At 39.1% G+C, this 23742-nt stretch overlaps 1 protein-coding gene across 2 annotated transcripts in view; it reads left to right on the top strand.

Annotated features, from left to right (window-relative positions):
• The window catches only part of KBTBD2 (kelch repeat and BTB domain containing 2), a 51689-nt gene that overhangs the window by 18579 nt on the left and 9368 nt on the right, over positions 1-23742 (top strand). For both annotated transcript variants that reach the window (XM_063452064.1, XM_063452065.1), the window contains exon 3: positions 20922-21418. In XM_063452064.1, the coding sequence (XP_063308134.1) occupies positions 21249-21418 (170 nt within the window). In that variant the 5' untranslated portion in view covers positions 20922-21248. The remainder of the gene's footprint in view (positions 1-20921; positions 21419-23742) is intronic.

Raw genomic sequence — 23742 nt, 5'->3', positions numbered from 1 at the left:
GCGCGGTCTGTGCAGCTCCCTCTGTCAGCTCCCAGTGTAAGTCTCGCGAGAGCCGCGGCTCTCGCGAGACTTACACTGGGAGCTGACCGAGGTGCTGAACGGACGGCGCGGAGGAGGAGGGAGCTGACAGGAGCTGCAGGACAGGTAAGTACAGCTCTGCCAGCCCCCCTCTCCCCCCAGTCTGTATTATGGCAATGCAAATTGCCATAATACAGACTATGACTCGAGTATAAGCCGAGTTGGGGTTTTTCAGCACAAAAAATGTGCTGAAAAACTCGGCTTATACTCGAGTATATACGGTAATTGCAATTTGAGGGACCTGCCTGCCAACCCAGGCCGAAATTCCAGAGAATTGAATCTGCTAGCATTGTATTTTACCCTGTAACTTTCCATGACACCCTAAAACCTGTACATGGGGGGTACCGTTTTACTCGGGAGACATCACGGAACACAAATATTAGTGATTCAAAACCGCAAAACCTATCACAGCGATGATATTGTCAGTGAAAGTGACTTTTTTTTTTCCCCCCGCATTTTTCACACACAAACAGCACTTTTACTGATGATTGTTGTCATACGTTTTCCTGTTTTGAAACACTAATTTTTGTGTTCAGCAAAGTCTCCCGAGTATAACAGTACCCCCCATGTACATATTTTATAGCGTTTTTGAAAGTTACAGGGTTAAATATATGGGTCAAATATTTTTAGATTGAAAATGGCCAGGTTGGTTACGTTGCCTTTGAGAGTGTATAGTAGCCCAGGAATGAGAATTTCCCCCATGATGGCATACCATTTGCAAAAGAAGACAACCCAATGTATTGCAAATGGGGTATGTCCAGTCTTTTTTTGTAGACACTTAGTCACAAACACTGGCCAAAATTAGCGTTCAATTTAGTTTTTTACTTTTTTCACACACAAACAAATATGAACGCTAACTATGGCCAGTGTTTGCGACTAGGTGGCTACTAAAAAAGACTGGACATACCCCATATTGAATACCCTGGGTTGTCTACTTTAAAAAAAAATATATGTACATGTGGGTTGTTATTCAGAGATTTGTGACAGATAATAGTGTTACAGTAAAAGATTTTTAAAGTAAAAGTAAAAAAGCGTGTTTCTTTTCAATTTTTCAATATTTTTTTTTTTTTTATTTATTAAATTACATGAGATTATATAAATAATGGTATGTAAAGAAAGCCTTTTTTGTCCTGAACAAAAAACATATATAATTTGTATAGGAACAGTAAATGAGAGAGCGGAAGATTACAGGTAAACACAAACACCACAAAAGTGTAAAAAGAGGCTTGGTCGCAAATGTACAACATCGCAAAAACAGTCCGGTCCTTAAGGGGTTAAAAACAGATACCCCTTGTAGAAATATCAACAAACTATTTAGGAAATGGTTTTGGTCCTTCAGTGTACTAGGAATGTTTGTAAACTAGTATGTATATGCATACTTCATTTGAAAACGTATACTGCTAATTTAAATGTTATATATTTAATATTTGTGTGGAAAATGTATATAATCTTTTTGAAATGTGAAAAAAATGAGGCTTATAATATCTTAAAGGGACTATTCATGCTATATATTGCATATCTATTTGATGCATTGAAAAAATATATACAAATAAATCTGTCTCTTATGCAGCGATAATTGAGTTGGCTCTTTCTCTGTTTATATCTACAAAACCAGGAAATTATAGAAAATGTCACGTGTATGGATTGCTACAATTAGAAACTTTTACATTGTTGCTTCTTTATAAATCACTTGTAAGACCACACTTTGAATATGTCGTGCAATTTTTGGTCACCTGTGCTAAAGAACGATATTATGGCACTAGAAAAATTCAGATTTAATAAAAAAAAAAAAAAAATGGAGCATTTTTGTTAAAAAGCTTAACAATTAATCACATTTCTAAGACAATGGGGATATGAAATTATGCAAATATATATTTGGAGCCAATACAAACCATTGTCTGGAAATCTATTCATAAACTGCATAGGATGCATTTAAACTAGAAGAAAAGAGATTGTCTACAGTGATCAATCTATAGAGCAGCGGTTCCCAAACTGGGAGCCACATGTTATTTTCCCAATGCTATGATGATAGCACCGGGAACTGTGCCTCCCTCTTCCCTGTCGGCTCTGCAGGACCGGAGTGGAGATCAGAGATCTCCCTCTTTCGCCCACTAGCACTTTGCTGACAGCTGGCACTGGAGGAAGGGAGAGAGGACCCAGGGGAGCTCTAACATGTAGCTCTGCCGGGTTCTCCTCTCGTGAGCCTGTTACCACGGCAACACTACGAATCTCGCAATTGTCGGCCCACTACACCCCACACAAGCGCGCGTACACTGCGCCCCTCTCGTGCGCACACACTGCACCCCTCACACACCTAATACTGCCCCTATTCCCTTCTACAGCTCCTATCCCGACAGATCCCAGTTAAGTTGTCAAACTGTTCTTAAACAGTTTGACTATTTACTCTGGGAGGTCACTACCGCACTACTGGCACCATAACCTCCACAAAGTGCTGTAGTGGTTATTGTGCCTGGATTGTTTCTTTAAATAATCTACCAGTGCCCCTCCCAAGCTTAGGTTCTTAACTCCTTAAGACCGGAGGGCGTTTTTTAAGCGGCTCTAGACGCCGCCGGGCGTAATTGTGCGCCCTCCAGTTTTTTTTTTTACTTACCCAGTTGCCGGCGATCCCACGCCGGCGATCGCGGTTGGGGGGACTCCCAGGGAGCCCCCCGCGGCACGTCCGCCCTCTTAATTAGGTATCCTAATTAATTACAATTAGCGGGACCTGCCTGACAACCCATGCCGAAAGTATAGGGAATTTAATTTGCTAGCACTATATTTAACCCTATAACTTTCAAAGACACCATAAAACCTGTACATGGGGGGTACTGTTTTACTTGGGAGACTTCGCTGAACACAAATATTAGTGTTTCAAAACAGTAAAATGTATTACAACGATGATATACCCAGTAAAAGTGACGTTTTTTGCATTTTTCACGCACAAACAACACTTACACGGACGATATTCTTGCTGCAATACTTTTTACTGTTTTGAAACTAAGTCGAAGTCTCCCGAGTACAACCGTACCCCTCATGTACAGGTTTTATGGTGTTTTCCGTTACAGCGTCAAATATAAGGCTTGTGTTTCATTTTTTTCACATTACAATTCGCCAGATTGCTTACGTTGCCTTTGTGACCATATGGTAGCCCAAGAATGAAAATTACCCCTATGATGGCATACCATTTGCAATAGTAGACAACCCAAGGTATTGCAAACGGGTATGTCCAGTCTTTTTTAGTAGCCACTTATTCACAAACACTGGCCAAAATTGGCGTTTTTACATTTTTCACACACAAACAAATACTAACGCTAACTTTGGCCAGTGTTTGTGACCAAATGGCTACTAAAAAAGACTGGACATACCCCATTTGCAATACCTTGGGTTGTCTACTATTGCAAATGGTATGCCATTATGGGTGTAAATTTAATTCCTGGGCTACTATACAGTCTCAAATGCAACGTAACCAATCGGAAATTTCAATTTCAAATGTAACGTGCTATATTTGATCCTGTAACTTCCCAAAACACCATAAAACCTGTACATAGGGGTTACTGTTTTACACGTGAGACTTTGCTGAATACAAATGTGTATTTTATTGCAGTAAAAGCAAACAGTATTCTGACATTGACAGTTAAAATGTCATGTAGAACTAAAAAAATAACAATTCTTATTTTCTCCCATTTTTTTCATATTACCGTATATACTCGAGTATAAGCTGAGTTTTTCAGCCCATTTTTTGTGCCGAAAAACCCCAACTCGGCTTATACTCGAGTCAAGGTCTGTATTATGGCAATTTACATTGCCATAATACAGACTGGGGGAGAGGGGGGCTGGCAGAGCTGTAACTTACCTCTCCTGCAGCTCCTGTCAGCTCTCTCCTCCTCCGTGCCGTCCGTTCAGCACCTCGGTCAGCTCCCAGTGTAAGTCTCTCGAGAGCCGCGGCTCTCGCGAGACTTACAGTGTGAGCTGATAGAAGGAGCTGCACGGACGGCGCAGAGGAGGAGAGAGCTGACAGGAGCTGCAGAACAGGTAAGTTACAGCTCTGCCAGCCCCCCTCTCCCCCCCACTGAACTGCCACTGGACCACCAGGGAAGGAGAGCCCCCCTCCCTGCCATATATCAAGCAGGGAGGGGGGACGAAAAAAAAATAAAAATATAAATAAAATAAGAAATAATAAAAAATAATAATAATAAAATAATATTAATTAATAATTCATACACACTGCATTCATACACACACTGCACTCATACACACACACACTGCACTCATACACACACACACTGCACTCATACACACACACTGCACTCATACACACACACTGCACTCATACACACACACTGCACTCATACACACACTGCACTCATACACACACTGCACTCATACACACACTGCACTCATACACACACTGCACTCATACACACACTGCACTCATACACACACTGCACTCATACACACACTGCACTCATACACACACACTGCACTCATACACACACACTGCACTCACACACACTGCATTTATACATACACACACACACTGCATTTATACATACACACACACACTGCATTCATACATACACACACACACTGCACTCATACACACACACGCTGCACTCATACACACACACGCTGCACTCATACACACACACGCTGCACTCATACACACACACGCTGCACTCATACACACACACGCTGCACTCATACACACACACGCTGCACTCATACACACACACGCTGCACTCATACACACACACGCTGCACTCATACACACACACGCTGCACTCATACACACACACGCTGCACTCATACACACACACGCTGCACTCATACACACACACGCTGCACTCATACACACACGCTGCACTCATACACACACACTGCATTCATTATACACACACTGTAAATAAATATTCAATTAATATAATTTTTTTAGGATCTAATTTTATTTATAAATTTACCAGTAGCTGCTGCATTTCCCACCCTAGTCTTATACTCGAGTCAATAAGTTTTCCCAGTTTTTTGGGGAAAAATTAGGGGCCTCGGCTTATATTCGGGTCGGCTTATACTCGGCTTATACTCGGCTTATACCGTATATACGGTAAATTATTTTTCATAGCTACATATTTGATATTAAATGAAAGCCCTGTTTCCCCTGAATAAAATGATATATAATAAGGGGGGTGCATTTAATATGAAAGAGGTGAATTACGGTTGGACAGACATATAGCGCAAATGCCAGGTTTTGTTTACGTTTTGTTTTGTTCACAACTTGTACATTTGGCTCAGTCCTTAACCCCTTAAGGACAGAGCTTCAGAAGCTTGACTTACGCTTAATGACACAAGCAATTTTTGCATTTTCTTGCTGTTTGCGTTCAACTGCAATTTGCATCTCTCTCATTTATTGCACCGACACATATTATATACTGTTTTTTAAAGGACAGAAAGGGCTTTAATTTGATATAACATATAAATATATAAATGCTTACTTATTATAAAAAAAATACAGAAAAATGCAAAAAAAATGAAAAATATTGTTTTTTTTTACAGTTTTTGCAATCATAATGTGTGCATAATTAGTGCAGGTTAAGGAAAGTAATTAAAAATAAATTCATTTATTTGTTCTGATTTACAGAATATATAATGTGTCTGGGATTTTAAGTTTTTTTTGGTAGTTACAGGTCACAAAGCACAAGGAGTAAAATAAAATTTTAATATGTAGCGATTTTAGAATTTGGTATGTTTGTCTTGTAAGCCTAATAGCCATAAAATAAAACAAAATTGCCACACAAAAGTATATATTTATATAAAGTAGACATCACAGGCTATTTACCTAAGGTTGTTTTGACACTTTCTACGTAGCCATTTTACCGCCAACCTCTGCTAAATATTGGAGTAAAATTCTGTTTTTGGGGGGTTTTCGCACACAAACGTATAACAAAGAACTTCTCATGCGTTTTTTGTAAAGTTGTTGTGTGCTATTCCTGTACAAAGTTTTATTATGTGTTCAGTTACTTCTGCTGAGTACAACGGTACCCCCATTGTATGTCTTTGGCACTATTTTGTGAAGCTACAGTGCCATATAGGAGACCTGTCCTTTTCAGTATTCACAGTAGAATTTTGAGAGACGGATATAATGAGCCTATGCTTCCATTTGGGGTATTATAACAGTTTGACTGTTCAAAAACCCTCACAAAGGCCTACCATTTGTAAAAGTAGACACTCCAGGGTATCTCATAAGGTGCATATTGTGCCTTAACATGCCCCCATTTTTTTACCATTACATGCCAAAGTATGTGGTAAAAAATAATTGTGTGCATTTTTTACATACGGATTGCATTTTTGCTGGGCATTTTGTATATTTCATATGTGCCACTAAGTTCAAACCCCCCAAATTATGCTCAGCTAAGTCTTCTGAGTAAAAGGACACCCCCATTGTATGTCTATGGCACTATTTCGTGAAGCTACAGTGCCATACAGGAGACCTGTCCTTTTCAGTATTCACAGTTGAATTTTGAGAGACGGATTTAATGAGCCTATGCTTCCATTTGGGGTATTATAACAGTTTGACTGTTCAAAAAAAAAACCACAAAGGCCTACCATTTGTAAAAGTAGACACTCCAGGGTATATCATAAGGTGCATATTGTGCCTTAGCATGCCCCCATTTATTCACCAATATATGCCAAAGTATGTGGTAAAAAATAATTTTGTGCATTTTTTGACATACGGATTGCATTTTTGCTGGGCATTTTGTATATTTCATATGTGCCACTAAGTTCAAAACCTTCAAATTATGCTCAGCTAAGTCTTCTGAGTAAAAAGACATCCCCAATGAATGTCTTTGGCACTATTTTGTGAAGCTACAGTGGCATATTGGAGACCAAGCCATATCAGTTTTTACAGAACTTTGAATTTTGACGCTGGACCTATGTGCAATTTCCAAGCATCTTCGTAAGTTTTTTTTTTTTTTTTTTTTTTTTTTAATTCTTTATTTTTATTGTGCAGAAAGATTCACAAACAGCACGCTCTGCCATAACAGCTAGGGCGTGTAGAGTGTCGACAATATTGTACATTGGTTCAGCAGTGAAAAACATTGCACATTTTTATATATAAACGAGTAACATATAGTAGTATCCTATTTTGTGTTTGTAGAAATAATAATAAATTGTTAAACTCCGCTGATAACTGTAGCAGAAGACTGCGCAGTTGGTTTAAGAGACGTGGCCCGCTTAAAATAAAGATTTGCATGCTATGTAGCCCGTTTAGGTTTCATGGGATTAGGTCCCCGGCCATAGGTCTCCATGTGTTCTGCTAGTACGTTAACACAGTAGCTGGAGCATAATAGGCTTAGGTGGAGCATACATATTTGTAAGGCCAGTATTATTAGGTACGTTAAGCAGTGGTATCAATATAATACCCTATCTCCTGGAGTGCATGGTCAGGTAACATACAGTTCTAGTATATGAGAGCTTACATGAGAGGAGGCATTAAGGGAGAACATGCGCAATTTTTGTAGATTATAATGACAAGCGCAGAGCCCTGTCTAGCTGTGACTAGTGGTATGCACTTGTGGGCGACTAAAAGCCTTCAGAATAGTGTGACATTTAGCAAAAAACATAACAAGAAATCTCAAAGAAAAGAAAAAGAAACAGCGTTGTGCTGAATAGCGCTTAGCGCTTAGCGCCTAGAGTGATCTCGTTTGGCAAGATAGGATTTTGATCTCTGAGATATCACTTGCCACTATTCCACCTTACATAGAAAGGAAAAGCAAAATGGCCGTGTCACCAGCAAATCAACTTGGACTCACAAGTATGTTTGTCCACATAATAATAATAATGAAATTGAATTACATAAAAATGGCTGGCATGTAACTTATGTAACTTATGCATGTAACATATTATAACTGGGTTATCTACTTGGAGTAACTACGCTACGTTAGTACAGATTTCTTTAGCAGGAGCTAGGTAGGGTAAAGTGAGGTTAGAAACTGCTGGGGTCTTCCAAAACAACGGGAAACAGCTCAGATATGCAAGCTGAGTTATCCTGTCTCTTACAAGGCTGTGTAGGTCGAGTTCAGTTTATCCCACACCATCTCGGCAGGGGATAGGTGAGAGCCCCAAAGTCCCCAACAAGGCCCCAAACCTTGTAACTTGGTCCATAGTACCATACGTTTTCATCCTGTTTGGTACAGCTCGGCCTCTGTCGTCCTCGTCCTTTCCTTTGCGGCCCCAGATTTTGCTGTCACTGTGGTGGTGGACGGCCATTATGGTGCCTGATGGAGTATGCAGTCGTGCGGTCGCCTGTGTTGCCGGAAGATTCAGCAACATGGTTGAGGGAGGTGCAGAGTCCGCGTGGGGTAATCGGAGAAGGCCTGGAGTTCTTTGCTGGAGTCTCTTTGTTGTTGCCGATTCTCGTCGCTGGGTTAAGTGAGGGGCCCGGATGGTCCCCTTTGCTTGCCAGGGTTGTGGGTTTATCCATTTCCCCACCTTGCCAGGGAGATGCAGGTATATGAACCCCTGCCGCCTTCTGGTATCCGCTTTTTTGGGCTGCGCGTTCTGCCTCTGCCCCTGCCGGTTTGGGTTATTATCGCCCTTTTGCTGAGTCTGCCGTTGTGGTTGCGCCGCTGTTTTCCCTTGTCTAGCAGCCTGTGGGGTACCTCTGTGCGGGGTCTGGAGAGTCTCTTCTGGCTCTGGGCCCTTCATGTGGGCTTCCAGGGACTCCCAGAAAGCAGTGAAGATTCTGTTTAGCCGCAACTCAGTTTCCCGCCATGCGTTAGCTGTGTTGGCGGTGTGGGAGGCTTCCGCCATCTTGGAGGTCATAGGGACAGTAGCTTTTTCGTAAGTTTTAAATTCAAACTACCCCACAAAGGCCTACCATTTCTTAAAGTAGACACCCCAGGGTATTTCAAAAGGCATATTTTGAACCTTAGCGTGGGATAATTTTTCCGCTAGCTTGTACCAGGTGTAGTGGTAATAAGCGTTTTTTCTGCCTTTTTGACACACAAAGTGAGTTTGCACAGTATATTTTGCAAACCTTATGTGTACCACCACTCTATAATACTTTATATGTTGCTCAGCTATGTCGGCTGAGTACAAAAATACCCCCGTATGTACCTTTGCCAGGTATATGTGGACATCGGAGGGGCACATTTGGGACACAGCCATTCCATTTTTTTTCAAACTTTACATTTTTACGCTGTGCCCATGTCCCATTTTAGAGTATTTTACCAGGCTATATAATCCAAATACTCCATAAAGCCATACCATTTCTTAAAGAAGACATCCCAGGGTATTTCAAAAGGCATATTTTGAAAATTAGTGTGGGATAATTTTTCCGCTAGCTTGTACCAGGTGTAGTGGTAATGAGCGTTATTAAATGTATTTTTTTACTTTTTAAAACTTTTTTTACTTTTTAAAACTATTTTTTAAACTTTTGTTTTGCTTATTCATTTTTTTAAAGTTTCCTAAACTTTCGTAAAACTTTTTTTTACAGATTTAACATTTTTCTAAGCTTTTTCTTTTACCGTTAACCCCTAACTAGCAGTAAGCAGCACTAACAGTAAATTCCCCATTTTCCCATAACTCCCACCCACCCCAGCTAGCAAAATATTTAATTATACAATATTTAAATTAGTTAATTAAATTAATTTAACCCCTGAGGGTTAAAAAATAAATAAAAGTTAATCGTCAGGGGTTAAAAAAAAATTAGATCACAGTATAATACTGTGATCTGTATTTTGATCACTGTAGGCAGTGATAGACTGGCAGGCAAGGGGTTAATTTTTATTTGGACTGGGTAAAGGGTTTTTTTTTTTTTTTTTACTTAAACGTTATTAAAACTTTTTTTTTACTTAATTTTTTAACTTTTTAAAGCTTATTTTAAAACTTTTTTTAACGTTAACCCCTAGTTAGCCTAACACTAAATCCCCCAATTCCCCACTAACTTCCACCCTCCCCAGCTAGCTAAATTTATAATTTTAAAATATTTAAATTAATTAATAAAATAAATTTAACCCCTGAGGGTTAAAAAAAAAAAGAATTAACCCTCAGGGGTTAAAAAAAAAATCAGATCATATTAAAATGTAATCCCTGCCAATTGATCACTGTAGTCAGTGATCAATTGGCAGGGAAGGGGTTAATTTTTTATTAATATGGGTAAAGGGGGGGTGGGATTTTAATTTAACTTTTTTTTTTAACACCAGGGGGCAGGATCACTGCAGATCCGGCTCCCTGCACTTCACACTGAACCCGGAAGTGCAGGGAGGCGGAGGTGAGTATAGAGAGCACATGTGCCCGCTCTGGCATGCTGTCAGAGCGGGCACATGTACTCTGACAGCCCGATCCGGTGCTCCCGGTCTGCCTCTAATGCAGAGGCAGACCGGAGCACCATTAACCCCACGATCGCCGCGATTGCGGCGATCTGGGGTTAATTTTACCGCGTGACGGACGAGGTCCGTCACCCGTCGTTAAGGGCATCCCCAGGATGACGGACCTCGTCCGTCACCCGTCGTGAAGGGGTTAAGGGGTTAATCTGCGCTTGAACTGAAAGCATTTCTGCTGAACAGGGGCCACGTATATGCCGCTGCGCTTTACATATATATAAACAACCTAGAATTTTTTTGGACCTGGGGCGCCTTGGAAAAATATTAAAATATTATGGGCACATTATACCTAAAAAGTTTGGGAACCACTGCTATAAAGTTTTAACACTTAAAACAACTGATTAGAAGAGAAACACAGAAGACCCCTTCTCTAACATCAGTAGTTTTAAGTCAATAGTCTGGTATTTCGGAGATATAGATATAGAGAGATCTCTCTATCTATTTCTCTATCTATCTATCTCTATCTATATCCCAGCATTAATTGATAAATGTTGCCTAAAAAGAGATTCTGGCATCCATACTATCAATTAACCAAAAATAAATCTGTTGTGCCTTTTTAAAAAATAAATACAATAAAAAATTTGATTTCTTGATCACACTTGTACATCTGTTCATATTTTAACTGCAGTGTAACTTTACTAAAGCACACATGTGTATCTATCTATTTTCTGATCACAATCACACTATGATCTGTCAGCATATCCCTTTTCCGCCTGTGTGAAAGCTTTGTACAAATGTCTGCCATTAGAATCTCTGTGTACAGTTGCAGGAAGTAGCCTGCTCATTTTTCTCTTTCTAACATTCCTAGCAGATGAAAAGCAGGAGAAGTGGTCTCACTCATTGGTTCCTTGTTTATAGATACTAGGGAAGGAAGTCATGTTTCCCTCTGGAGCTTTCTATGAGATCAGTTTCACTGCCATCCATTTCTGGCCAAATCCTATTCACGTGACTCTTGTGCTGGCGTGTTTAACAAAAGCAGAAAAAGGAAAAAAAAAAGTTTGGTGGTATGCACAAGGACACCTGATAAATTCCTTAATTACACAGTGATTAAGGTTGTATTGAGTACTTTTAAACAAAAGTACTTGTGCAACAAGAATATAATTTCAAAGTAAAGTAGTTTTAATGTAGCAGTGAGATAATATGTAATGCAAAATGTGTAACCTTTTTTATGAAATAATTTTATATATGAATTTAATCAGCATGCAGTTAGCAGGGCACAGGGTGACATACATTTCCTGTCCACTAAATTAATTGTAGCTGGGTTTTGTGAAGTGTGCACAAGCTACCAGTTGAAGATTTGCAACTAAAACTTTATAAGACCCTTCTGTAAAGCAAACTTTAAAACATTTGAGTTAAAAATCCACTTTTCTGCTAATTATTACGAGCGTTGCAGCCATCCATTTACAATATTGCTGCGAGTTGACCTAAACCCAATAACCTTTGGGTAAATCGGTTCTCTGTTTCAAGAACATTGAAACAGTTACTTAAAATATTAACCAATTTAGTCCAAGTAATTACCTAACTTTTTAATATCACATTTCTTGAGTGTGTGAGGTGATATTCTTCCCCTGCCAATGGAGCAGGGAAACATTGGAATCCAGCTCAACATGGCAACTCATTTAGAATTTGATAGTATGGCTACTTGACACAGCTTTGTACTATCTTATGCAGTCTTTTTTCCACGTGTTACATTTACACCATGATGATTGTACAGCAAGATGAGTGCCTATTTCATGCACATAGTCAAGTACTGTGTCTGCTCTTCACACAGGCACATTAGCTAGCCGCTGCAGTGTTAATAATATGTTACTTTTATTAACCCATTAAGGACACATGACATGTGTGACATGTCATGATTCCCTTTTATTCCAGAAGTTTGGTCCTTAAGGGTTTAAAGGATCACTATAGGGTCAGGAACATAAACATGTATTCCTGACCCTTTTGTGTTAAAACCACCATCTTGCCCCCCTGGGCCACTCATGCCTCCATAAATATAGCAAAATCTTACTGTATTCAATCTTGAAGCTGTAACTCTGCAAGCTGTTAGACTCAGATTTGCATGTACTTTCTTTGTAGTCTCACCATAAGATACTACATACTTAACATGTCATTGTGCAAAAGTTTTTGTGAAGTGAATAATAAGTACACTCTCTCAGAAAGGGACCACACTGTGCCCAAGGGCATAATACTTAGTTTCAAACTGCATCTAGAAGCGGTGTCCAAAAGAACGGTTTAGCAGTGCCATGAAGTTCTGTGGCCCTTTCAGTCAGAGATATGCATAAATATAGAAAATAATCCAGGCACTCCAGCGAATTTCAAACAAGGCAATTTTATTGGAACCACGGAGCAAAAAGCAACGTTTTAACCCCTCAGGGCCTTTTGCTTGACAGTAAAATTTCCAGGATGAAGGGATAAGTGCGCTTCCATCACATATAGAGATATGCATAACGTCAGGTTTTGGTAAAAGGCTTGCAATGATTGGGCTTTGGAGCACAGGAATAGTCTGGAGTTTGGAATCTCGCTTCTTAATTGGATTGCATGTCGACAGTAGCAAGTGTTTCTTTGTTGTTTTTTTCTCTCCAAATTTGTGGCAGAATTGGAATTCACTTCAAATTAGATTTTTCATCTGTCAACAGCTGTAGTACATGTATGTGAAAGAATTAACTGAAGTGTTTTCCTTTTTTTTTGTTTTTATTTCCGCTTATGTTACTATGTAATTGTATAACCACCTAGGATTTTTAATGTGTAATTTTCCTCAATACTTGTTTTTGTGAACTTTGGAAACTAATATTAAATGTAGAAATCCACTCTTTATCTGTATTCTATGTCTGGGAGCCTTTACCATGGCTCCCTGTCAAGTTATAGTTCTAAATGTTGCCTTTTGCGGACTTAAAGGACCACGATAGGTACCCAGACCACTTCAGCTCAATGAAGTGGTCTGGGTGCCAGGTCCCCCCTAGTTTTAACCCTGCAGCTAAAAACCTAGCATTTTCAGAGAAACTGCTATGTTTACACTGCAGGGTTAATCCAGCCTTTAGTGTCTGTCTCCAATGTTTGCATATTTCAAACATTTCAAAGTTCCCTGGCTTTGTATTTACTGAACTTGATTGTGATGTCACTCAAATATTTAAATAACTGTCACTTCAGAACTACTTTTTAATATAATAATCCTTTCATCATGATTTATCTGTTAAAGAAAAATAAAAAAAACTCATGCCTACTTTTAGTGTGACCTAATTCTTTCGCGATATGCATGCATCTTTGATCATACAGTGTTTGAAAACAATCTGTTTGGTTTTCCCTGCTTCACTTCCTGCACAGAAGCAGCGAATACCATAGAGACTTTGTTTTCAAACACTGTCTGACCCAAGGTTCATGTATATGGCTGAATGATCCTGTCATAAATTTAAGGTAAGGATGAGTTTTTTTTAAAGGGACACTATAGTCACCCAGACCACTTCAGCTTAATGAAGTGGTCTGGGTACCAGGTCCCTCAGGTTTTAATCCTTCAGATGAAACTGCTATGTTTACATAGGGTTAATCCAACCTTTAGTGGCTGTCTTCCTGAAAGCCGCTAGATGCAATTTCGCATCCAGTGTGCAGAATGTCCATAGGAAGCTGACGGCGGGGGAGGAGAGGTCACCGGCGCTGGATTAAGGTAAATGACTGAAGGGGTTTCAACCAGTGTATTTAAATATGTTTATTGGTTTCACATCATAAATTTTAATGCAGACTTATTTGTATTCAAGCAGGTAAGTGCCTGCGCAGAGGCGTAATTATCAATACATGTGTGGGTACGCGAGCTGTTGCCTGCGCAGAGGCATATTAATTGATTCATTGGTTTTACAGCAAGTAGAGTCATATTTAGTCATGCGCGTTTTGTAACTCTTGCTATGCTAGTTTCTTGTCTTTGTGTTTATGCTATCTGGTGTGTAATTGCTTTGAGTTTGCTGGTTTGTATAAGTGTTTTGTGTTAACTGGCTTGTGTTATTGCTTTGTGTGAGCTGTTTGGATAGTTACCTTGTATTTGATGGTGTATGCAGGTGTTTTGAGCTAGCTGGTCTGTGTAGTTGCTTTGAGTTGGCTGGTTTGTACAAGTGTTTTGTGTTAGTTGGTTTGTGTAAGTGTTTTGTCTTAGCTGGTCTGTGTAGTTGCTCCGAGTTGGCTGGTTTGTGTAAGTGCTTTATGTTTGCTGGTTTGTGCAGGTGTCTTGTGTTAGTTGGTTTGTGTGATTGCTTAGGCATAGTAACATACAATGCAGTAATTAGGCAGTTAAGTAGGCAGTATTAAAACATGAAAAGCTTTTGGTATTAACTAATAACATATCACCTTATCCTTGCTGCTAGTACAGGTGCTTATTGATCTGTGCTACTCTACACAATTTCAGCTAGGGTTTAGGGATCGACCGATTATCGGTTTTACCGATATAATCGGCCGATATTCGGTATTTTCGGCAATATCGGTATCGGCCAATAGGGATACCGATATTGCCGATAATACCTCCTAGGACCGCCAGGCTCTGACAGCCGCGGGTCTCGCGAGATTTACACTGGGGAGCTGGAGGAGCTGCTGGGAGGTGAGTAAACGCTTGCTGCCCACCCCACTTCCCTCCCCCAGCTAAGCCAATGCCAATGCTTGTTGCCTTGCCAGGGAGGGGGGACAAAAAAAAAAAAATGATAATAATTAAATATATTAAAAAAAAAAATTTTTTATATAAAAATTAAAAAAAAGTTTTAATAAAAAATGCCCCCTCACACACACACACACTATTATTATACACATACACTACACAAACACACTGTGTGTATAATTCAGTGTGTTTGTATAGTGTGTGTGTGTATATATAATGCAGTGTGTTTGTATAGTGTGTGTGTGTATATATATAATGCAGTGTGTTTGTATAGTGTGTGTGTATATATAATGCACACTACACAAACATACTGTATTATATACACTATACACACACTGCATTATATACACACACTGCATTATATACACACACTATACAAACACACACTGCATTATATACACACACTATACAAACACACACTGCATTATATATACACACACACACTATACAAACACACACTGCATTATATATACACACACACTATACAAACACACACTGCATTATATACACACACACTATACAAACACACACTGCATCCACTACACACACACGGCATCCACTACACACACAATTGCTGCAATACTTATTACTGTTTTGAAACACAAATATTTGTGTTCAGCGAAGTCTCCCGAGTACAACAGTACCCCTCATGTACAGGTTTTATGGTGTTTTCAAAAATTACAGCGTCAAATATAAGGCTTGTGTTTCATTTTTTTCACTTTAAAATTCGCCAGATTGCTTACGTTGCCTTTATGACCCTATGGTAGCCCAAGAATGAAAATTACCCCTATGATGGCATACTATTTGCAATAGTAGACAACCCAAGGTATTGCAAATGGGGTATGTCCAGTCTTTTTTAGTAGCCACTTAGTCACAAACACTGGCCAAAATTGGCGTTTTTTTGCATTTTTCACACACAAACAAATACTAACGCTAACTTTGGCCAGTGTTTGTGACCAAATGGCTACTAAAAAAGACTGGACATACCCCATTTGCAATACCTTGGGTTGTCTACTATTGCAAATAGTATGCCATCATAGGGGTAATTTTCATTCTTGGGCTACCATAGGGTCATAAAGGCAACGTAACCAATCCGGTGAATTTCAATTTCAAATGTAACACACTATATTTGACCCTGTAACTTCCCAAAACACCATAAAACCTGTACATAGGGGCTACTGTTTTACACGTGAGACTTTGCTAAATACAAATATGTGTATTTTATTGCAGTAAAAGCTAACAGTATTATGACATTGACAGTTAAAATGTCATGTAGAACTAAAAAAATAAAAAAAATCTTATTTTCTCCCATTTTTTTTCATATTAAATTATGTTTCATAGCTAAATATTTGATATTAAATGAAAGCCCTGTTTCCCCCGAATAAAATGATGTATAATAAGGGGGGGGGGTGCATTTAATATGAAAGAGGTGAATTACGGTTGGACAGACATATAGCGCAAATGCCAGGTTTTGTTTACATTTTGTTTCGTTCACAACTTGTACATTTGGCTGCGGTCTTAAGGGGTTAAACTGCAATTGGATAAATACTTGCAAGAACATAACATACAGGGATATAATTTCTAATTAGTGGGCTAATAGCTGCTTGAACCAAGGAGACTTCTGACTGCTATTTTGGGGTCAAGAAGGAATTTTTTTCCTAGTTTGTGGCAAAATCGGAAGCGCTTCAGACTAGGTTTTTTGCCTTCTTTTGGATCAACAGCAAAAACATATATGCGAGGAAGGCTGAACTTGATGGACGCAAGTCTCTTTTCAACTCTGTAACTATAGGCAAGTATGGGTGTGAGACAATTGTAAATAGCACAGTAGGCATGTAATAAAGAGCGCCCCACCTTAGAGGGTGATGTGAAAAGAGGGAGTGGTGAGAGGGACAATTCGCCAGACCAGTAAGGGTGAGAGGATTGGTGTCCCTTAAAAGGGGACCCAAGCCCCTTCCACAACTATAGGCTTTGCCTTTAATTTGTGTTCAGGGCAATATTGCCATAATTAAGTTATAGGCAAGTATGGGCCTAACACAATAGTAAAACGCTCAAGGTAATTAGGTACAATTGTGACAGAGGTGACTGTTTTCTTTATATGTTTAAAAGAAAACTGAGCTCTGCATGAAAAGGTTATCTGTAGCTATAAGTGATTGTCAATATCTTATTCAATTATGTAATTTTAAGAGAAGTGTTGATTCCTTTCACAGATCAAATGTGCTGCCTACTCTTAATCTCTTAACTTTACCATATGTTGCATAATATCTAGTAAAACAATTGCACTGTTTGTGGACTCCCACTAATACACTGTTAAAGCCTGTGTCATATGCAAGGTGCTTCACTACCAAAGCAGGTGCAGTCTTTTTTATCTTCATATTCTGTACAATTAATATTTTACAAACGGTTTGACATGTTTATGTGCACAATGGGAGCCATTTTAAGAAACAACTAGTTTTTCTAGACTTCATCAAGTGAAACATTTTTAGAGATCAATATGAGCAAGAACAAAATGCTGTGTCAGCAGTAAAAATTTATGAGGGGCTGCTGCTTCCCTCCTACGTTTGTGAACAGAGTTGGACATATCTGGAGTAAACAGTTGCCTCTTGGTAGTATTAAAAAAAATTATATAGAATATTATATTTTGGATTGCGGATATTTATTTCAGGTAATTTACCCAAAACTTTAAGTATTCTGACTTTGTTTGGGAATTAAGTCTCAAGTGACTAAAATTGGACATCAATAAGCTTCAAATGCTTATTGATAGAGAGTGTTTTTCTCTACACTTTGAATTTCTGGGTGGTGTGTGTAAACATTCAGATATGTAGTTTGGCCTTCAAAGTTCCCTGGGCTTATTCATTGACTGATAAATGTATTTGTTGCGATATTGAATGATGCTTTGGTTCCGGAAACCACTGTAATGTATTTTTGTCACATTGAATGCGGAAAACAAATATAAGATAAGAGTAATCACTCAGAAAAGGCATGATATCCTGATGAACAGTTCTTTTTATCACACAGGTTGCGGACATTGTTTTGTGATTCACTCATACGCCTGTGTTTAGATTTGTCTATGAAGTGCCAGTAATTGAATTGAGGCACAAAAAACACTCCTGACCCCTAAAGCACTTTTACCTTTCTATTCCCATTTTTTAAAAAAAGTGCAGATTTCAATAGAAATTGGCACTTTTTTTTTTTTATAAATTAACATTGTTACACGCCCTAGCTGTCAAACAACTGGCCCTGTTACTTTCTTGTTGTATAGCTGAGAAGAACCTAACTCAATTCCGCTACATTGGGAAGTCTGATTGGACCGCTAATGAAAGTGGATGGGGTTAGAAGTTGAGTGCTTGTAAGGGCTCCAGGCAAGAGATCCACAGCTTTTGCAAGCTATATTAGACATGCCCCCAATACAAAAAATGCATAATTACAGTTTTAATTCACGCTACATCTACAAAACCATAATTTGTATTTATTTGACATTTATATATTTTGGAAGTGGAGTATCCCTTTCAATACCCATGACTCTCTGAATTGTAATCTTTTTATGTGTGTGTGTGTGTATAATTTACTACAAATATAATTTGCTCCTAAATTGTACAGATTGATTCAAACTCCTGAAACAGCATGACTATTAGTTGCACTGTTTAGAGAAATTTTGTCATGAGCAATTCATCAGAAAAGAAAATTACCTCGATAGACTATAATTCTCTTGGTATGAAATAATCTGCAATTACCTTTTACGCATCTCACCAATCTTTCATTTGTTCACACCCAAAACGGCAATTTTTTTACAGCACAAAAGTGCTGAACACTAGTTGTTTTTAAATTTACTACCAAGTGTAATGTGTATTCTGCATCACTGGTGAACTCCGCTTTTATTGTTTAATGTCACACCCGACTAACAAGTACTTTTGAAAAAAACAAAAAAGAGGGGAGCCAAGTTGTGTAGATAGAGACTTGGAGATTAAACAAAAAATGGGGGGGGGGGGGGGTAACCCCTTAAACAGTGAATACAAAGGTAAATACTAAAACAAAATAGACAAACTTTGGCGATTTATGTATCTGTGTGAGAACAAGCAAATGCTACAATTTAACTTTTTTATTGTACTTAGTTTAAAACAAATATAAGGTAAAGTGTGAATAAATTAAACGATTATAAGAAAATATTTACAAACTATTCCATTGTAAGGGCAATGCAGTGCAAAAATTCACAGTGAGTGCCTTATTTAGTCGTGGTACAAAAAACTGTATAATACTTGATCGTATCATAAAGGCAATAGAGAGAACCATTATTATAGAATGTCTGTGAAAAACAAAATGGCAGCAGTGCTTCCAGAAAATTGTCAAGTGTGCACCATCTAAATCTATACTTAAGAAAAGCTGTGCATCTCCTGATTTACCCCTGCTCTGCATCAGTGATCATCTTATAAGTACTCTTTGACGGGGCTTCCCTTTGAGTGGGACTCCAACCCTGATCTTTGCTTGTTTGGGAGGGCTGCAGGTGTGAAGAGTGTGATCGTGTTCTGTCACACTACTATCCTGGGTATGTGACACATTTGTGGTGATGTGTGTGTGAGCCATTTGATTGAGGCTCTCACACTGTGCAAACGTACCGACCTAGCCAACAAGCTAGTGGAAGGAAGCAGGTGCCAGAATATGACATTGTAGAACCCACAGCTTTGCTGTTGCTGGGGGAGAGTAATAGAAGTATGTGATGGTCACTGAACAGCTTTCCTGCTCCCCCAACATTTCACCCCAGAGAAAGCAGGACAATGCAGTGCAATTCCGTGCTGTCACTCTCTCCCCAGGCAGCATGTAAGTAGGAGAAAAGTCACAGGGCTATTACAATTGTGTGTGTTTTTGTTAGTGTCTGAATGACAGTCTTTGTGCGTCTGTGTGATGTTGCCTTATTGTGCATCAATTCTTGCATATTGAACATCTGAATCTGACTAAGTTTGGTACTTAAAGGAACACTATAGTCACCTAAATTACTTTAGCTAAATAGAGCAGTTTTAGTGTATAGATCATTCCCTTGCAATTTCACTGCTCAATTCACTGTCATTTAGGAGTTAAATCACTTTGTTTCTGTTTATGCAGCCCTAGCCACACCTCCCCTGGCTATGATTGACAGAGCCTGCATGAAAAAAAAACTGGTTTCACTTTCAAACAGATGTCATTTACCTTAAATAATTGTATCTCAATCTCTAAATTGAACTTTAATCACATACAGGAGACTCTTGCAGGGTCTAACAAGCTATTAACATAGCAGGGGATAAGAAAATCTTAATTAAACAGAACTTGCAATAAAGAAAGCCTAAATAGGGCTCTCTTTACAGGAAGTGTTTATGGAAAGCTGTGTAAGTCACATGCAGGGAGGTGTGACTAGGGTTCATAAACAAAGGGATTTAACTCCTAAATGGCAGAGGATTGAGCCGTGAGGCTGCAGGGGCATGTTCTATACACCAAAACTGCTTCCATTAAGCTAAAGTTGTTAAGGTGACTATAGTGTCCCTTTAAATCAAAATCAGAAATCACAAATGCGCAGTAGCTCCAAGTTATCTGCATTGTCTTTTGTTGGATTAATTATTGCTTCTGAACAAATAGCTACTTTAGGAGCAAACATCTTTAAGTCCTAAGATTAAGCAAGTAAGGCGGGAGATGCACTGAAATATATAGTTTTATGAATAATCACATGTTCATTTTATGAAACCTTTAAATATGTGCTAAATATTATCCAAAATCTGCTTCTGTTCTCTACATTGAAACATGCGAGAATTTTAATGTGAGTCTTTGATTATTTCTGTTGTACTAACGTTATTCTTGTTTTTATTTTTTAGGCTCTAAATGCACAGCCATGTTTGGTATCTGACAAAACCAGCTGTGTCTTTCGAACTTTCTCCAAGAATTGGCACTGTATTTCTTCTTCTTTTTTTTTTTTTTTGTGTGTAATCTCTTTACAGTGACATAATGCTAACCATGACCTCTGAAGCACTTTGTTGTGTCAATTTTTTAAGACACTACTGCTGATTGTGCTTCTTTCACCTCCGGGAGCTGCTACTTGGACATTAAAAAAAATTAAAAATAAATAGTTGAAGTGAACTTTTATTTTCCCATACGGTGTGCATATTGTTTCTGGACCAAGATAACGTTAATGGAATGCAATCATGTCATCCCAGGACGAAAGGCAGATCAATACTGAATATGCAGTCTCTTTGCTGGAGCAGCTGAAACTGTTCTATGAACAACAGCTACTGACGGACATAGTATTAATCGTTGAGGGCACTGAATTGCCATGTCATAAAATGGTTCTTGCTACATGCAGCTCTTATTTCAGGTATGTCGAAGTTACTGGCAATCAAGTTTAGTGCAGCTTTAAATTAGTGTCTTGCTTTTTAAAGATTGGTCTATGATTTAATGTAAATAAACATCTTAAACACATAGCCTTCACTGCTTTCAGATCCACATTACCCTCAATCAATGGGTCTAAACAAATGTGTTGTTATTAAAGGGGCTATCCAGGCACCCAAATGTTAAGTGTGTACATTTATTTGTGTTTTATATGTTTTAAGGGATGGATTATAGTTTTGTTCGTTAACCACTTAAGGACATCGGGCGGTCCTAAAAGCCATGGGCGGCATAGAACATCCCCGCCGTCCTTTGTACTCACCGGGTCCCAGTCGTTCCCCTAACGGCGGTTGCAGACCCCTTCTGCCCGATCCGGCACTCCCCCTCTACCCCCTCCGGCCATGTGATCGCGGGGTCCTTGCAGTCACATGGCCTTAATAGCCAGCTAATGCAGTGCCTACAGGGGGCCTACCTGAGCAGTCCCCCTAATGCCTGTAAACATTTTTTTAAATTAACCCCTTAAGGACTGAGCCAAATGTACACGTTGTGAACAAAACGTAAACAAAACCTGGCATTTGCGCTATGTCTGTCCAACCGTAATTCACCTCTTTCATATTAAATGCACCCCCCCCCCCCTTATTATATATCATTTTATTCAGGGGAAACAGGGCGTTCATTTAATATCAAATATTTAGCTATGAAACATACCGTATATACTCGAGTATAAGACGAGTTTTTCAGCACATTTTTTGTGCTGAAAAACCCCCACTCGTCTTATACTCGAGTCAGTTGTCTGTATTATGGCAATTTACATTGCCATAATACAGACATGGACCGGGGGCTGGCAGGAAGCTGTAACTTACCTTCACAGCAGCTCCTGTCAGCTCCCTTCTCTCTTCTCCGGTGCGTGCAGCTCCCAGGTCAGCTTCCTCTGCAACTCTCGCGAGAGCTGCGGGGTCAGAGCGTTGCCACGGGTTACCGTGGCAACGCTCCGCGCGGCCGCGAGAGTTGCAGAGGGAGCTGACCTGGGAGCTGCACGCACCGGAGAAGAGAGAAGGGAGCTGACAGGAGCTGCTGTGAAGGTAAGTTACAGCTTCCTGACAGCCCCCTCCTACAGCCCATCCACTGGACCACCAGGGAGTGCGAGCCCCCCTCCCTGGCCAGCTAACAAGCAGGGAGGAGGGACGAAAACATATTAATAATAAAACAAATAATAATAAGAAAAAAAAATATTAAAATAATAACATAAATAAATTATACAATTAATAATAAAATAAAAAAAATAGTTGCCTAAAAAAAAATAACATTAAAAAAAATATTAAAATAATAATTAAATCATAATTAATAAAATGCCCACCCCCCACCAATGCTCTGCACTCACACACACACACACACTGCACTCACACACACACACTGCACTTCATTCATTATATACACACTGCACTCTCACACACTGCACTCTCACACACTGCACTCATATACACACACTGCACTGCATTCATTATGCACACACTGCACTCATATACACACACTGCACTGCATTCATTATACACACACTGCACTCATACACACACACTGCACTGCATTCATTATACACACACTGCACTCACACACACACACTGCACTCATGCACACACTGCATACACACTGCACTCATACACACACACGGCACTCATACACACACACCATTCATTATATACACACACTGTAAATAAATATTCAGTTAATATAATTTTTTTAGGATCTAATTTTATTTAGAAATGTACCAGTAGCTGCTGCATTTCCCACCCTAGTCTTATACTCGAGTCAATAAGTTTTCCCAGTTTTTTGGGGTAAAATTAGGGGCCTCGGCTTATATTCGGGTCGGCTTATACTCGAGTATATACGGTAATTTAATATGAAAAAAATAGGAGAAAATAAAAAATGTGGTTATTTTGTTTTAGTTCTACATGACATTTTAACTGTCAATGTCATAATACTGTTTGCTTTTACTGCAATAAAATACACATATTTGTATTCAGCAAAGTCTCACGTGTAAAACAGTACCCCCTATGTACAGGTTTTATGGTGTTTTGGGAAGTTACAGGGTCAAATATAGCACATTTCATTTGAAATTGAAATTCGCCAGATTGGTTACGTTGCCTTTGGGACTGTTTAGTAGCCCAGGAATAAAATTTACACCCATAATGGCATAACATTTGCAATAGTAGACAACCCAAGGTATTGCAAATGGGGTATGTCCAGTCTTTTTTAGTAGCCATTTGGTCACAAACACTGGCCGAAGTTAGCGTTAGTATTTGTTTGTGTGTGAAA

The sequence above is a fragment of the Pelobates fuscus genome, chromosome 4 (assembly GCF_036172605.1).
Source record: "Pelobates fuscus isolate aPelFus1 chromosome 4, aPelFus1.pri, whole genome shotgun sequence".
NCBI classification, from domain to species: Eukaryota; Metazoa; Chordata; class Amphibia; order Anura; family Pelobatidae; genus Pelobates; species Pelobates fuscus.
Note: the sequence above shows the minus strand (reverse complement) of the source record. Positions and strands in the feature narration are given on the sequence as shown.